The sequence below is a fragment of the Centroberyx gerrardi genome, chromosome 11 (assembly GCF_048128805.1).
Source record: "Centroberyx gerrardi isolate f3 chromosome 11, fCenGer3.hap1.cur.20231027, whole genome shotgun sequence".
In the NCBI taxonomy this organism is placed as follows: domain Eukaryota; kingdom Metazoa; phylum Chordata; class Actinopteri; order Beryciformes; family Berycidae; genus Centroberyx; species Centroberyx gerrardi.
In genome coordinates, this window is record NC_136007.1 from 18,068,400 (window position 1) to 18,085,398 (window position 16,999).

General features: G+C 41.8%; 1 protein-coding gene across 5 annotated transcripts in view; it reads left to right on the forward strand.

The window, feature by feature from the left end:
* The window catches only part of fgf11b (fibroblast growth factor 11b), a 31,250-nt gene that overhangs the window by 13,149 nt on the left and 1,102 nt on the right, over window positions 1–16,999 (forward strand). Inside the window, exons 3-5 of one of the 5 annotated variants that reach the window (XM_071915223.2) lie at window positions 158–186; window positions 6,274–6,384; window positions 8,105–8,208. In XM_071915223.2, coding sequence (XP_071771324.2) covers window positions 158–186; window positions 6,274–6,384; window positions 8,105–8,208 — 244 coding nt within the window. Of the gene's footprint in view, window positions 1–157; window positions 187–1,662; window positions 1,672–4,153; window positions 4,173–5,003; window positions 5,035–6,270; window positions 6,385–8,104; window positions 8,209–16,999 lie in introns of those variants that run through there. The other 4 variants (XM_071915227.1, XM_071915226.1, XM_071915225.1 and 1 more) reach the window with 4 other exon arrangements.

The following is a 16,999-nucleotide window of genomic DNA, read 5'->3' on the forward strand; positions in this document are numbered from 1 at the left end:
GTAGATCTGTTCACCCTGAAAGACAACATGCACTGTTCACTGTTCCTCTACAGGACAAGGATGCACCACTATCTGCAGACACTCCACAATGGACCCACACTAGACAGGGTATATATGGTGGGATTAACCCTGTTCGTCACATGAAAAGGATAGCTAGGCAAGTAAAACAACTTTGGTTAAGGTTAGGTTTAAGGTTACAGTTAAGTTTATACGAATAAAACTTTGGTTGAGATTAGGCAGCTAAAATTATTTGGTTACGGTTAGGGTAAGGTTTTGGTCATAGTTAGGGTTAGGGTTTGATAAGTTAAATAAAAACTGCACTCGCAGTAGAAAACTTCTGGCATGAGATTGGAACTTAACTCTGATCATCCGAGTTGAAGGTAAACATATTCGCCCATCCACCACCCCGACCGTAACTGCCTGTTTCCAGTCATGTTTACTTCACATAGTTCTTTCATTGTGGGAAAACATATTTTTCTCACTTTTTGTACATGGAGCACATATTTGCATTTCAGGACATCATGCTCATTTCACAAAATTTTGGGGGACCAGGATAATTCAAATGGAAATAATTGGTATGAAACGAAAAATTTACTGTGCCTCCAAGCTTCCACTGTGGACATTCTCACTTTCATGCAGGGGCTCTTGGATCAAGGCCTCTTCTTTTCAACCCCCAAAGTGTACTTGTCTGTCATATCGGCATGTCACATGGATGATGATGGCAAATCACCAGGGGCTGACTACATGGTTATGCATTTTATATAAGGTGCACACTGCTTGAGACCAGTGCATACGCCAACTGTTCCTCTGTTCCTTTGTGGGACCCTGTGTTGGTACATTATAAGATGCCTCACATGAAACATTTGATTCAGTGTTAGATATGTTGTGCTATGAAATTGCCTTTGCTTTTGGCACTGACCCCTGCCAAAGTGAAGGTGAACTTCATGTACTGTTGATTCACTCCACGTCCCATCATGTGATTTTCTGCAGATGGTTCTACGGTCCTTTATGCCTTCATGTATGTATCAAGTATACCCTAATATATACCCAAGGCACTAAACATGGCCTTTGAGTCTCTAGCATTCCACCCTACCAAGTTATCAACTTCTCTGTTTACCCCTGAGGAGCAGTACAGGCTATATGTGCACACTATGCACCCTCATGACACGAACACAGGCTTTTTGCTCATGTAAACAGCTCTTTGTGTGTTTGCTAATCCAGCCAGAGGTAGACTGCTGTCCAGACACTGTCTGTCACACTGAATTGTGTATTATCTCCAGGGCTTTTAGAATGAAAAAGTTGACTTGCCTGGTAACGTGTACTCACTCTGCTGCGCCTTGGACACTAACCCCGGCTGAGCTTAATTTTTTCCAAAAATTTCCCCTATAGCAGATTAAAAGGTAAGAAATAACACAAACTTTTCTTTATCCTAGGTCAATGCCGTGCACATATTCTTGGAGATTGTAACGCTTCATTTGTAGCATGTCTATGATGAAAACTAAATCCTAACCTATAAATGCCATTTTGCTACGCTAGTGTCACTACATCATGTTTAACAAGCACAGATCCTGTACAGACCCACGGCGTGTGTGTCCAATTCTATGCACTGAAGCACTGCGACACGTTAAATTGCCTAATTCCGCTAACGTTACTTAAATACCACAAGATGACGTCACCTACCGCTACATTTTGTAGGGCAGCGAAGACGAGTTGCTGTCTGCAAATCCCCGTTACTGACTGTGGAATGTCAAGTTTCACTTTTGATTTCACACCGGGAGACTCTGTGGATTGAGTTCAGTCTGCTGTCTGTACATCTCCAAATTACAGACATGACGTGATGTGCACATCAGGTGCATTGGAGATTGATTTAGATCCATTTCTATATAGACCAACTTTTGATTTTGTGCCTCTGTATGGGAAACACTGCATCTCACAGTCAAAAACGCCCTCTAGAGGCCATCTGACGAAGCGCATTATCTCACTAAGTGTGACTGACTGACTGACTGCCTGACCTGAATTCACCTTGTGATGCCCTCGGCTGCGCCGTGGGAGAAATTAGGACATTATGGGCCACTTATTATTGAAATTTCCAGCATAACATGTTCAGTATCATTGGAAACCTTGGAATGCCTTCTGTGATTTTACTGTCAAAATGAAAAAAAAAAGAACAAACCCTGTATATATTTTTTCTGAAGGAGGGCAACAATGCACATAAACTAGGTCTTGTGAGAAAAAGGTATGTGTTTCGCCACCTTTAATGCCTCCAAGAAACAGGGCTTATGTTCAGAATCCATTGGGCCATTTTGCCCTGTGTTATGATGAGCATGCCTGTTACTCAGGTGACGATGTGACATGTTTGCTGGAGTATTGACGTATCCACCCCTAATGCCACCATAACATTTGCAAGGATGACAGAACAAGTGTGTGTGTGTGTGTGTGTGTGTGTGCGTGTGTGTGTGTGTGTGTGTGTGTGTATGTATTAGGCAGAGATTAGACTGTCAAGACAGTGAGAGGAGCAGTTTCCAAAATATGCATGGGGATGTAGTGCATCAGTGCTGTGTGATGACATTGAGCCTAGGGACCAAGCGAGTCAGTGTTATGATTATGCACTGTTTTGTGCATTTTCATTTTGCCTGTTTTTTGACACTTGACATCCTTGTTGCAATACAACAAAGCCATCCTAATGGAAGTATGTGTGTTTATGTTTAACCTCCTGCATCATGAGCCCTTCTGCTTCACCATATCTAGCTTTTTATGATAATAATACTGCAGCTCATATTATTCTCCCCGGGCATATCCAGAATCAGAAGATTATGCATACATATGCAGACTTAGAACAAAGACACGGTCAGCTTCATATCACAAATGTGATCTATGTGATCAAAAATAATTGTAAATCATCTTGCCAATGCATAGCCCTTTCTGCATAGATTAAATACTGTTTTATTTCAGAGATACTGTTAGACATTAATTTTATTTAAATAAGAACACTCATGAGCTAATTGCTAGTTTTGCAACCTGAAATCCATCAGTCAATACTTCATAAAACATGAATGATTCTATCTTAACAAATTAAGTATTTTGTAAACAAACCTCTTACGATTACTCATAAATTCAACCGATAATGTGCTTTACTTTCCTGACAGCAATCGTGAGCCTTGTCTGTGACTTTGTGCCTGTTTTTTTCCTGATTAAAATAAATTACAACACTTTGAAGGTTATACAACTTAACAGTTCACTTAATGTAATTTAAACAAAGCTTAAATCAGGACTGTTAATGTTCAAACACAACTCACTGATCACAAAACACCACTATTGGCACTTGTTGGCACTAGCTTCACAATTCTAAAAGCCCTCAGCTTCTCTGTTTCATTATTCAACCTTGTATAGAGATTTGAAATAGGAATTCACCTGGGCTGCTTCTCAATTGACATATATAGCTCAATATCAAATAAGGAATACTTACTTACTAGTATACTTCTTCCATCTCAAACTTAACTCTAAAATTAAGTGAAGGCACACTGATCTCTCATATACAGCGGTCCAAACACTATGACTTTGGGCCCTAATTGTTCAAAACCGCAATATTTGCAGTAGGGTGGCAAGAGTCCACAAGAGCTGCTTTTGCCTTGATCGTCTATAAATCTCTAATGCATCAGCAGTGCAACACAACTCGCTGGGAGATTGAGAGCCACATCAACAGCACACTTTCATATACTGGATCGCAATTTATTGTGCATTGGTGTTATAGCATAAGGATTTCAAGTTAGAGCCGGCTCTGGTAAGTGAAACATCAGTTTTAGTGCCCCTGACACCAAGCATGGGAGTTTTGATTACCCCCATATTGCATGAGCTGTCTATTGAATTTCTGCCTAAATGTGCTTTTTCTTCAGCACATACAGCCGTCACTCTTAATGAAATGACAGTGTCATCTCACTCACTCTGTTCCCTTGCTGTCCCTCTGCTCACTCCTCTTCTCCCTGATCCTCCCATCTCTCTTTCTTTCTCTCTCTCTCTCTCATCTGTCGCTTGCATCTGTGGGGGCAAGAAATGAACGGCTTCCCTGCTCTGATTGGGTGATGTATGATGTTATTAGGTGGGATGAAAGCGCACATAACTCAAAGGACATGAAATGGAGAAAGAGAGGAAGAAGAAGAAGAGAGTGAGGGAGCGGAGAAGAGATACATGGGAGATGTTTGACAAGCAGCTTTGAAACAGGGAGGGCGAGAGAGAGGACGGGGAAGAAACAATAGAAATCAGAGAGATCAGAGGAGGAGAGGAGAGGAGACTGTGGGAGCGCTGTAGATGCATGCATGTAACAATGGGAGTAGGTCGCAATTTCACTGATGTCTTGACCCTGGCACTGTTCCTATGGGAAATAGTTACCGCATACTCTGTCACTCTCTCCCTGCGCTAGTCCAGAGAAGACAAGCAGATTGCGCAGTGCCCCAGGTCCCTCCCCGGGGAATGTGTGAGAGGGCATGGGTGGAGTTTAGAGGAGGGGGGAAACTCCCAGATGGCCCTCAGTCCTCCAGAGGCTCCGTCATAAACTGCTCCTTCATCCATGTTTCATCCCCCTCATTAAAGCTGCATTGGAGGAGAGCGGTCAGTCCGCTGGGCCTGACCAGGCTGTTTTCTCTAAGTGAAAATGACTGAGCTCTAAGCTAAGTCATGGGAACCCGCAGAGCTCTCCTCGTGTCTCCTGCCGCTGGAGTTCGCCTGACCCAGGGAGGAGGAGGCTGAGCTCGGGAGACAACTTGGATTTCCACAACGCGGAAAGTGCTGCGTGTAATAGAGGGGGACGCTGGCGATGTCTGAGAGCCGCTGCAAGGATTCTCTCTGTTTCTTAAATGAACGCAAAGTAGGCTGCAGGGACTGGGCTCATGAAACATTCAACCCCTCTATTCATCCTCCATCTTCTCCTCCACCACCCTGTCCCCCTGATTATATATCTTTTATTTAGTGGGAGACAGACTAGCTCTCTCACTTGACTTCATCCTCCGATGACCCAAGCTCTTGCTAAAAATACCAGCGGCAGCAAGACAATGGGCTATGATAAGGTGTTTGCTTAAGCTCTCCTTGGCGATTTTGCTTATCTTCAAAAATGATCCATTATTCACAAAAATGCACTATATTCAGCAATTAGTTAGAAGGAAATACTACAGAATTTCAGTTTTTCCCAGTAATTCCCAGTGTTGGGTAAATTGCTCCAAAAATGTACCTTGGGCAATTTACTGATTAACTAAGAAAATGGTTACTGAATTTTGAAAGCCTAAACTGTCTTTCCATGTTCTTGCTGAATATTTATGTGTTTATAGAGCTACACCCCAGAGAGAAACCTTCAGAACAGAGTATACATATTATACAACACAAAATAGCTGCACCCTTCTCTTTTGTTTTGAGGTGGATATGTGTTGCTTCAACATGGTAATGATGTCAGGAGAACTTAAAGAGGTCAATCATTATTTGTTCTGCTAGGTACGTTTGCCTCCAAGTCACACTCCCAAAAGGAGTTCCACTGATACAAAAGAGGCCTTTTGTGTGACTTTCATTTGTTCTGTTCTCTTAAGAGGAGATAAAGAGGAGAAACCTAGAGAGACAAGTTTTGCTATCCCCTTTTTCATAATTTTAACTTCTGTATAATGTATATGACGTAAACTGAATCCATCAGCCCTGAGAAAGAACTTTTTCATTTTTCAAATCGGATTTACGTAGTCCAAGGATTACAGTAATCACACTTGCTACAACTGAATGAATGAAGAAAGGAAAAGTGACAGACAGTTTCAGGCTGATTTTCTGTGGTTAATTGATTGGGTATCAGTACTAAATAATTTGTTAGCCTACTGATAGCACAAACATGATTAAGTAACTTGGATATCCAAGTTCTGACAAACACTGTATGAGTCCACAAGTCTTCCATTCAATGTTAGATCAGTTTTAGGCTGCATGAGGGCTTGATATCACAGATTACATTTCTATGGTTTCTAGTACTGAGTTACTCACATTAATCAACACTGAATTTACTGTCCTACACCATATTATAACACAAATGATTCCACTTTCAATGCCACAAACCCACTATATTCCAAATTCCAGTATTGCACTGTAGACAGTAACCCTACTCTGTGGTTAGTGTCTTTAAACCCTGACATATTTTGTTAACCCTTTTCTGTTTCTGTTTTTTTAAATCAGTGAATGCCTATCAGTGCAGTTCTAGCCCTTTGTGTCCGGCACCAGTCTAACACAGCGCTGTTTTCCCATGTTCCCCGGCAGAGCCCCAGCTGAAAGGCATCGTTACCCGGCTGTACAGTCAACATGGATACTACCTGCAGATGCAGCCAGATGGCACCATGGACGGCACAAGGGACGAAAGCAGCTCCTTCTGTGAGTCTGTGTGTGTGTGTCTGTACATAGTTGCTTGAACTCACAGTTGTGAATGCATGTGTGTTTGTGCACATGTGTGTCCATATTTTTTATGGTCTAATCACTGGCACCAGTTGACTGTTTGAGTTGGTCGGCACTGTAAACTGCAAATCAGTGTAAACCAAACTAAAGCCATGTACATAATAACACCTGCAGTTTTCATTTTCATACTGTTATAGTAAGGAACACTTCGCACCATTTTTTTTGCCCCAACTAGGAATCAAATCTTTCAACTTGGCAATGTTAATGCCATGCTCTACCAGAAGCTACACAGTACCATAGAAGGTGTCACATTATGCTATAGGGACTGGATGGCTGCGCTGGGCAAAGAGTTTGTGTTTTGTCAGCTCATCTGTCAAGTTAGTCCCAATTTGCGCCGTTATTTTTGTCTTAATGTAGGAAAGAACACCACGTCAAACTCCATGTCACAATTTGGCAGTTTGTTTCCATGCTCACATTCAAAAATACATCCTATGTCCACTGAGAAGAATCATAATGGTCCACTCCTCATTTCAGCGTACATACAATCCACCATGCTTATTCCAGTAAAAGTTAAAACTCCCACTCCCACAGTTGAAAGTTTATTGAAATATATGTTGCTTGGCTCAAGCTTGGAGCTCTCTGTGATTCATTTTTGGCCCCATCCACATGATCTGAAGCCAGGTAGTGAGAAACTAAAAGAAATAGAAATTCTCCTTCAAAGAGGAGATATAAAACATAAGTATAGATATATATTTTATGTTCTTTCAACCAATAAGGATTTCAATAAGGATTACTTGAAGGTGAATCGATATCCCAAAAGTAGGTTTTGGCAAGCCATATGTTTTGGCAAATGAGTTCACCTGCAAAAGGCAACCAAAATTGCTTTTTAAATCATTAAGGTCTGAAATACAATGTTTTTGATTTATTCTCTTAACATGTCTAATTAAATCCAGTGCTAGCACAGTGGTAAGTTATTCCTCCCAAATTGGACCAGTTAAAAATATTGCCTGTGCATTTTATGTGCAAGTAAGAGGACAGTATCACACACAAAGCAAGACTGCCTGTGTATTAAGTTCATTTAAGTGACGCACCACCACTGATTATGTGAATGTTCACCTTGAACTTTAACAATCAGCAAAGTTTGTGTTTCAGACCAGGAACTGTGGCCACAGTGCTGACTGTTCTGTTCCTAGTCATATTGCTGTGTATTATGCCTATTTGACATTCCACACCTCAGATATGCCATTTTCTTTATAATTCAGTTTGGGTGTACTTGTACTCCCTTTTTAAAAGTAGAGTTAGTTTAACAAACTGCATTATTATTTGGGGAGTGTAATTTAACTTATTTCTCTTTGAAGAAGTTAACAGTTTCAGAACAGTTTCACCAACTCAGATCTCTACCAATCCCATCCTCACTCTGTCTTTGCTCTAAGCTCTCTGTTTGGTAAGGCTGAGCACCTGCATTATCAATGTTTAGAGGTAGCGTAAAGCACAGCGTTAGTATGCATACTTCAATACTCCATTAACCACCTCTGGGGCCTCTAATACTGCAACATAAACTCTGAGAGGTCTATGATCTAATCTCTCTCTCTCTCTCTCTCTCTCTCTCTCTCTCTCTCTCTCTCTCTCTCTCTCTGACTCTTTCTTCTCTCTTTGTCTTTCTCTGTTTCTCTCCCTCACACTTTATTCCCCAATTTAGCACAGTTCAACTTGATTCCTGTGGGACTGCGTATTGTGGCAATCCAGGGGGCAAAGACAGGGCTGTACCTCGCCATGAATAGTGAAGGATACCTCTATACCTCTGTAAGTATGTTCTATACAGATCATCAGTGTTTATAGAAAAGAGAGTATTTTCCTGTTGATCATGTATTAAGATCACATCAGATATTGCAAAAAGGTGTTGCTGTGGCACTAGACCACAGTGAAAACCTGAACATGATGGCTCTGCTTTTGGCTGGCTGGAGCAATGCAATTTAGGGTTCAATTTGGGGTTTAAGCAACACGCGTTGCTGTCCATGGTCCTGAGCTCTGCACTAGAAGAAGCTATTAGCTGACCATGGTGCTGAACTGGAATGCATAGAGTAAATATGAAGAGGAGGAACGGCATTCAGGGCTTTATCAACTGCGGCCGTTTTGGATTTTAGAGGTTCAGTTTGTCTGTCAGTTGGATTTACAGGTTCAGTTTGTCTTTTGTTCCAGGATAATATGGAGGATATGGATCTGAGTATGAGGACTTCAGTATAATAGAGTAGTGAGAACAGTATTTTAACTGTTCAACAAGGGTTATGAGTAATATGTGTGTGTGTGTGTGTGTGTGTGTGTGTGTGTGTGTGTGTGTGTGTGTGTGTGTGTGTGTGTGTGTGTGTGTGCATATGTGTATGTGTATGTGTGCACAAGTGTCTGTGTGTGCATAATAAAAGTGCAGTAAATGGTTAATGTACCCTGATTCTTTACAATGTCCTACATTAAAACACTTTAATAAAACATGGGACTAGTTGCAATCATACAGTAAGGATTAAAGAGACTAATAGTAGCAGTGTGTGTAGTAATCATAGTTTTGTGTGTGTGTGTGTGTGTGTGTGTGTGTGTGTGTATGTGTAGGTGTGTGAGCACACCTGCATGTGTGTGTGCATATGTGTGATTGAGGGAGCGGCAGTGGCGAATGGAGATAGGGAAATCTTTTTGGGTGCAGAAATTCTGTGAATATATTGACCATTCAAGCACAGAAGTCGGGGGCTTTGGGAGAAGTGCTGTGGTCTCTGAGTGCCCAACCTGCTGTCAGGCTTTGGTTCCAGGCATGGAGTAGTCAGGTAGGAGTAGAGGGTGCTGGGTGAAGTGATAAAAAAAAACAAAAAAGTTCAGCAGTATTGGGGCTTAATTGGGTCAGATGTATAAGATTTCTGCAGTGTTATGGTGTTTTTTTTTTATTTGCGCATGTTGCTGTTTGAGAGCCTCGTAACCTTTTATGGATTCACTCATCTTGTCCTCAAGTTTGCTGTAAAATGCACATTCAGAGGTCTCTTCAGATTATGAATTATAATTATTATTAATACATGCCAGATGTTTTATAGGCCAACACAGCCTGCTAGCTAGCGAGCCTCATACTGAATGTGATCAGCTTCTGCAGTTACTAATTAATTGATGCTAATTCGGAATCACTGAGTCACTGACTGCCGTGAAACAGAAACATGTAATGATCAGTTGCAGAGAAAAAAGATGAGCTGATGAGATGAGATTTATTAGATTAACGTTCACTAAACATTAAAGTTCCAGATGTCAGCATCACAACTGGTTGTTAAATAACTTAGTCAACAAACCTTACCTCTACAGTACAATTCCAATTATGCCTAATGAAGTTTCAGAGAAGTATCAGCCAATTAGGCATAACACCACTGTATGAAAAAGCCAAAATATTGTTCAATTGCAAATTAGATGTATTTAATAGCTTTAACATATTTGTTGTTGAGCACTTCTGGAGAAGAGAGAGTAACTGCGACAGCTAGCAATGCTTTACATTGTTCTCTGTCAATTAATAATTAGCTAAAAAAAAGGGCAATTATGCATGAATTACAAACAGAAAATGCCAAATTTAGACTGCAATAATGGGGGGTGAGGGCATGACAGGAGAAAAATATAACACACCTATTCTACAGAATAATTAAATTGAAATTTATCTTAAGGAGTAAAATTCAAATAAAAGAAAGAAAGAAATTGTTTCATTTGGCCTAAATTGCATCATTGACAAATGTGTATGCTGCAAGCTTTAACTGCTTTTAACAGCATGCAACTACTCAAACTTCAAGAAAAACCAATATGTAATGTGCTTTGGAATAGACACATCACAGCTTGGCCTTATCAGAGTTCAGAGCTGTATCTCTGTATATTTTTGTATCTCTAGAAGAGATATTTGAATTCCCTCAATGACTGATTATAGTCTGAAATTCAAGTACAATCTAGACTGTTCAACTTTGTCATTTTATATGTTTGTTCATTTACTGATTTTCCCTAAGTAAGCTACTTCACAGATCATCTAGAATAAGCCTTTTCTTAGGATAAATAAATATAGTGATTTAAAAATGTCGTCAAAGTGGAATGTTGTACACATATTGTATTTACTACAATCTGTTAGAGCAAGCTGGCATGTTTTCTCAGTAAAATGTTTGTTTGTGGACATGACTTTGGGTCTGACTCAAGTCACAAAGTTGATCATTTATGACTTACTGGGCTCTGAGTCAAGACTTGACATAGACTTGTATTTGATGACTCGAGATTTGCTTGTTACTTGAAGTATGATACTGTAGCTCAAAATGACTTGCAAGTCTCAATATTGATTGCCACTGTCTGTAATTCAATCATTGTATTGTTTATCATCCATTGTAGTCTGCTTCATTTCACTCTCACAAGAGCTCAGTCGCTCAGACAGATACAAGCCACTGAGGAGTGTTGATGACATCACCTTGCTCATATCCAGACCTTGACGATGCCATACTTAATATATTAGTCCCTGCGTCCAGGAAAATTTTTTCTTCCATTAAAGTGTGAGCCAGCCAGCAGCTTCATTCTTCGACTCTGGATATTTTGCATGTGGGAGGCAAGATGAAGTTCTTGTCACAGAATGGCAGCAATTTTTCCATGACTCCTATCATTTGGATTATTCAGGATTACGCCACCAAAAATTAAAGAAAAAAGCAGTATGCAAAACATGCTCCCAGATTCATATTCCACTCCATTGAACAAGTCACTCAGAGTGGTAGATTATGTAAAACGTTAGCCAGATGTTAGGGAAGCCAGGTGACACTAGTGAACTGTTCAAAAATGTTGGTGACAAAAAACATAACTGTATGTCCTCCTATTCCTTATCTATACTGGACCACTCTACACTGGATTTCTATTGCCATTCTGAACACCAAGGCTTGGATTGGCAGGTCAGCTCCACTTTCATATATAGAACAAAGTATTACCACCATTGGAGGATTTTTATTTTTCCAAAATTGCATTTTTTGTTTGTCTTTGAGCAAAGGTCTCATTTTGCTTGTGTATGAAATATGCAGTACCCACATAGCTGCAAGTGTAATAAATTATTCAAAATGCATTTTTCATTTTTGAACTGATCTCTTACTGGCATTTATCTAGCTTAGACATGAACTTGATTGAACTTGATTGATTTGACTTGAGCTGATCCTACTTGTTACTTGCCTTGACTTTACTTTACTGAGACTTCAGACTTACTTGAGACATGAGTCATTTGGTCCCGCCTCTGTGTTGTCGGCTGCCTAGTTTTCCCCTATACACCTGTTAGGTTCTACCCTGATATCTCGTCATTACACCATATTTCCCCCATGCTGTAAATACCCGATATTCACCCATATGTACATGCAGCACTGTGAAAGTGTTTCGAAGATCCATGAGCTTGTTGTTAACGCGAAAGCTTTTGGATATTTATTTGTAAACAAATCTAAATGTAAGTAACAATGATTAAAAGTAAAAGTGACATTATTTACCACGAGTGTTTCATTAGTGAATGTGAGAGCATTTTATGTGCATATAAAAGTTTCTGTGTTGAATGTTGGAGCAACTTTATGTGAGGCTGTTAATAATGAATGTAAGGGCATTTATGTGCAAGAGTGTTTTCGCGGATGTGAGAGTTAAAGCAATGAATGCGAGAGTGTTTTTATGCATATGAGATGTAAAGTGAAGAGCGTGACAGCATTTTCTGCGCATGTGAGAGTTAAAGCTTGAATTATGGCAAATACCCCACCTCGTATTATTCTCTGAGCCTGTGATTAGCATGCAGAAGCAGCGGAAAGTCTTTTGTGCCTCGCCTCTGTGAACAGAGAAGAGAAGGGATTTCCTCAGCACCAGTCAATAGCTGTGCTGCAGCCCACTCTGACCTCTTTCAGAGAATTTCCTCTCCCTCTCTCTCTCTCTCTCTCTCTCTCTCTGTTTTGCACTCTCTCACACAATCACAGGCATGAGTTGGTATACTATGCGTAATATCATGCATGTTTGATTTTGTATCCACCTTCTACTCTCTGTGGTGTCTGTTTGACACTGATTTGCTGATGTAGGTGGGAGTGCAGGTGTGATTATATGACTCTTTACACATATGTACACACACATGCTCTAAGTGCATGCGCCTATTGGCTTTTGAGACTAAAAGTGTAGTTTCTGTGTGCTTTACAACAGCGGAGCATGTCGAGAACATGTGTGGCAATGCAGAGGAATGTTTCCATGATAAACAAGCTCATCACTGTCACCCTGAGACAAGCTGAGGTGACTGATAGATGGGTGGGAGCTTCCTTCCAGCTATTTTCTCCTGTCTCCTTGCATACATTGCCTCTTCTGCTGCTCACCGATGCTTATTATCGCCTTATAATCTCCTGACTCACTCATAATTTTCCCTTGTAACCTCCCCCCCCCCTCCTCCACCATGTACAGACACACACACATACACACACACAGTGGTCAGGGTGTTGTTCCAAGTACCGTAACAAGCAGGGGAAGTCCACCGCTGCCTCGTCTCAAACATAAATTTCACCCTCACTACCTGTAGGAGACACCGGGAAATGGCTGATCCTGATACAAAAATAGAGCTTGGCTCATCCCTGCCCCATTTTATAATCTATGTGTTCTGGAAACTCCTGCTACAATGACAGAGAGAGAGGGAAAGAGAGGGGGAGTGAGAGAGAGAGAGAGAGATGGGGGGGGGGGGGGGGGGCAGGATGAAGGAGGTTTGTGTTGAAGGAGACTGACATGATTGTTGAAAGGTATATTTTCACAGAAGCAGTTTTTGTTCCCATCAAGATTCTGAAATCGGCTATGCATTATTCCAAATATTTGCATTTGTTTGTGCATACATTATTATTTGTTTTCATGCAAATATTTCATGTTTTGTCCTCAGTGTGGGTGTTATTTGTGCACCAGCTGTTGATGTTTGTATGCAGTTGTTTGAGCAGGTTTTTTATGGGTGTTTGGTTGGATAATTGTTTTTATGTGCATAGTGTGTGTTTGTACTTGTGATTAATTACAGTACAGCAACACGATAATTACTATCGTGCTGGTGTTTTCTGTGATCAATGTTCGGGCCTGTGTTACTTGTGTGTGTGTGTGTGTGGGGGTGTGTGTGTGTGTGTGTGTGCGTGTGTGTGTGTGTGTGTGAGAGAGAGAGAGAGAGAGAGAGAGAGAGAGAGAGAGAGAGAGAGAGAGAGAGAGAGAGAAAGAAAGAAACGTTCATATATATGTAAAGAGAGAGACAGAGAGAGAGAGAGAGAGAGATCGACTGATAAGTGACTATGTCCTTTCCATTCTTTACCTGGGAAGATTGCATTGAGATGCAGGACAACACCAGCAGCCAGATAGCATCACCTTTATCACAGGACAGGAGAAAGGTGGACACCGGGAAAGTAGCGGAGAGAATGATTGGACAGAGCGAGAGAAAGGGGATGAAGTGGAGAAATGGAATGATAAAGAGATATTTTGTCAGGCAGCCAATTAAGTGCACTTAGGGACGGCAAAACCTCTTCTCTCTGATTCATTCATGATAACTTGCACCAGTGCTCGTCTTCCAAAAACCGTCTAAGAGTTTTGCTGGATTGCAGCTAACATCTGCCTGTAGTCTTTGTGATTTGCCAAAGTAGAAAATGCTTATGATGCTGATGATACACAAGCAACCGCTACTTTCAAACCACATTCTTGCTTTCTGTCTCTTTCTCTGTCCCGTTTCACCTACAAAATTACAAGGAGAGTGATTAATGATGGAGTAAAGGCAGCAGGCGGCGTGGAGCTGGTCACCTCCTGTCACTGAGGGTCGGGGAGGGATGTCAGCCGCGTCACATTGATAGCGGCCTTCCAGATGTCAATCAGCATAGTGGAGGCACGAGTCCCTGCACATTATCGTCCACTCTGCGCTTGTCATTCGAACATCATGCCACACCAGGCTATCATAAAGCATTAGAGACAGACCATACATATTTAGTGCCAGACGGTATTAACTCCAAGTCTCATCCCCTGTAAACCCCTCTTAATAAGTGCATCCATGCTTTATTGACTTACGTAATGTGGCATGTCATAGAGCATCTGCATCTGGCGCTACAACAACATCAACAACATGTCCTGCTGGTGGATTCCTGCACTGCACACACTCGTACCAACTCTCGCACACAAACTATGTTGTCTGTGTGTGTGTGAGAGGGAAAAGTGGCAAGAGGGGGAGATTATTAAGGAGCTTTACATTTGAAGTTATCATTTGAGTGGGTTGCTGCAGCAATAATGCAGTACTATGGAAATATGGCGGGATTACTGCAGCTAGGCGGTTGCAGCTAGGCAGATTTCACAGCTTTCCATAGATTACCCAGGGAGCTGATGGGACAGTCAATAGACACAGGAAGCCTCTATGACACTATGACCCCTGCTGTCTAAATAGGGGACTGCAAGCAATTACACATCACAGAAATCCCCAAACATGTTTTATATTCCAGAATTAGAGCCACATTTTCACGGGCATTAGTACTCGTTTGATACTGCGGCTTGCAAGATTTATTTATTTATTTATTTTTGGGTACAAGACAAATGAAAGTAAAAAAAAAAGATGTGAAACATTATTCACACGTTATCTTAGATCCGCTATTTGTTTTAGTCATACCTTTTATTCCCGTTCCTTATTTCCTAATTGTACGCAGGCAAAGACGTTAGGCAAAGTCATGGAACTCTGCCCCATGAGCGTTGGAGCGTGTACTTTTGCCAGGTACTTCATTGTCCTTGCGTGGCTGTAAGTGCAATCCCAGTGTATGGTGGCATTGAGAGTTAAGCTTCCTGAAGCAGGTAGAATAGATGTAATCGGACACAAGGGATGAAGAAGGAGGTGAGGTGGGAGGCGGGGAGAAAGGAGAGGGGGAGGGGAAGGTCGGGACACTGCTCTGCATGATAAAAAGGTTCTCCCCATCGTCAGGATTCTCAGCACGGATGCTAGATATTACCTCTCTCGTCTGCTTTCATTAGAATTCATTCTGGCTTGAGACGCACACGGAAAGGAGGCTGCCCAAGTCTTTCAATGAGTCACAAGTGAAGGATGAGGTTTTTATTTCATTTCATACTTTTAGTCCAAGCACTCACCATTTAGATGAAAATATTCCCCCTGTCGCTCTTAAAAAAAAAAAGTGTGCCTTTCACTGCGACACTCAACACATCCTCAGCAATTATTCATCTAGGCAGCCCAAATTGGTGGTTTCAGAGATATTTCTGATGATGCACTGTCTATTCAGTGGTTAGTCCCTGGGTGGTCTCTGTTGTTCTGCTGAGGTCTGGAGGTTACCTCAAGGTGAGTTCCAGAGATGGGGATAATTACCGCAACCCGTTCGTATCAATTTACAGTGGACTGGCACATCGGCATTGTGATAGGTGATCGTGAAGAGTCATTTCATAGGACTGTCTGTGAATTTCCTGGACATTTGTGTCATTGTTTGGCCTGCTCTCTCTGTGCATTTCTTTCTCTCTCTCGGAGATTCACACCGTTGGAGATTTCTCTGTAGATGAATGAAATAAAGAAGATGTGGGTTCTATCATTATAGGCTAATTTCAGGGGACTGATTATAGAGGGTAATTATAGGACGACTTGGGAGAGGGGGGTCATCAGCGGTGTCATTTCAGAGGTTGAGTTGAAGGGTGTTTTGCTGGAGTGATGGGTTCTCTTACCAGAGGGAGGTGAGTGTCAGGTCCTGGGGTGCTGGTGACTGAAGCCCTTGTCAGCCCAGCGCTCCTCTTTTGGTCCTGGGGGAGACGCAGAGGAGCAGGTCTCTCTCTCACCTTAATCTCCTTTATTGCCCAGCACCCCCGCCCGCCTGTCCCCTCCACTGATCTTCTCCTCTCTTCCTGTCTCTCTCCTCTCCTTCCACCTTTCTCCTTCTGTCTCCCCTCTCTCCCGCACTTCCCAGCCCTCTTGCTCTCTGGCCTGATTAATAATGAATGAAGAGGATCATCTATCGATCCCATCCTCTTTGTGTTAGCACAGCAGAAGATATCAAACCTGTCAGAGGATCTTTAAATAGCTCTGTGATGTGGCGGTGATGGTAGTGGGAGAGTTTGTTAAGTTGAGGCTTGTTTTGGATGGTGGGAAGAGTGCGGTTAAATGGGTATAAGCGGAGGCGGAGCAGGAAGAGAAGAGTGGACAGAGAATGGGCACAAAGTAGGCAATTCCCGTCTCGGCCAAAAGGATGATGGCTCCTTGTGAAGGAGAGAGGCGATGATCTGTGGTGAGTGGGATATTGGAGGTCTCTTATACCTTCTCAATCTACTTTTGGCTCTTTATTAAAGATCCTCTATGCCAAGTTGTCATCCTTTAGCCCTCTTCTGTCTTCCTGAGTCCCAGAGAAATTCTCCAGTCAGCCATTTCTGCCCTGCTGCTCTCACTAAATCAATCCTGCAGATTGGCTTTGCTCTCTGACAGGGGAAGGACCCTGTCAAGACCCTGACGGAGACTAAGAGAGATGTATATCTGTCGCTATTGGTTACTATCACCAGTCAACATTATGCAGGGTTCAGTAGTCCTTATGTTGAGGACAGAGAGGGAGGGGGGTTGTGGGAATGTGATAATTTGCAA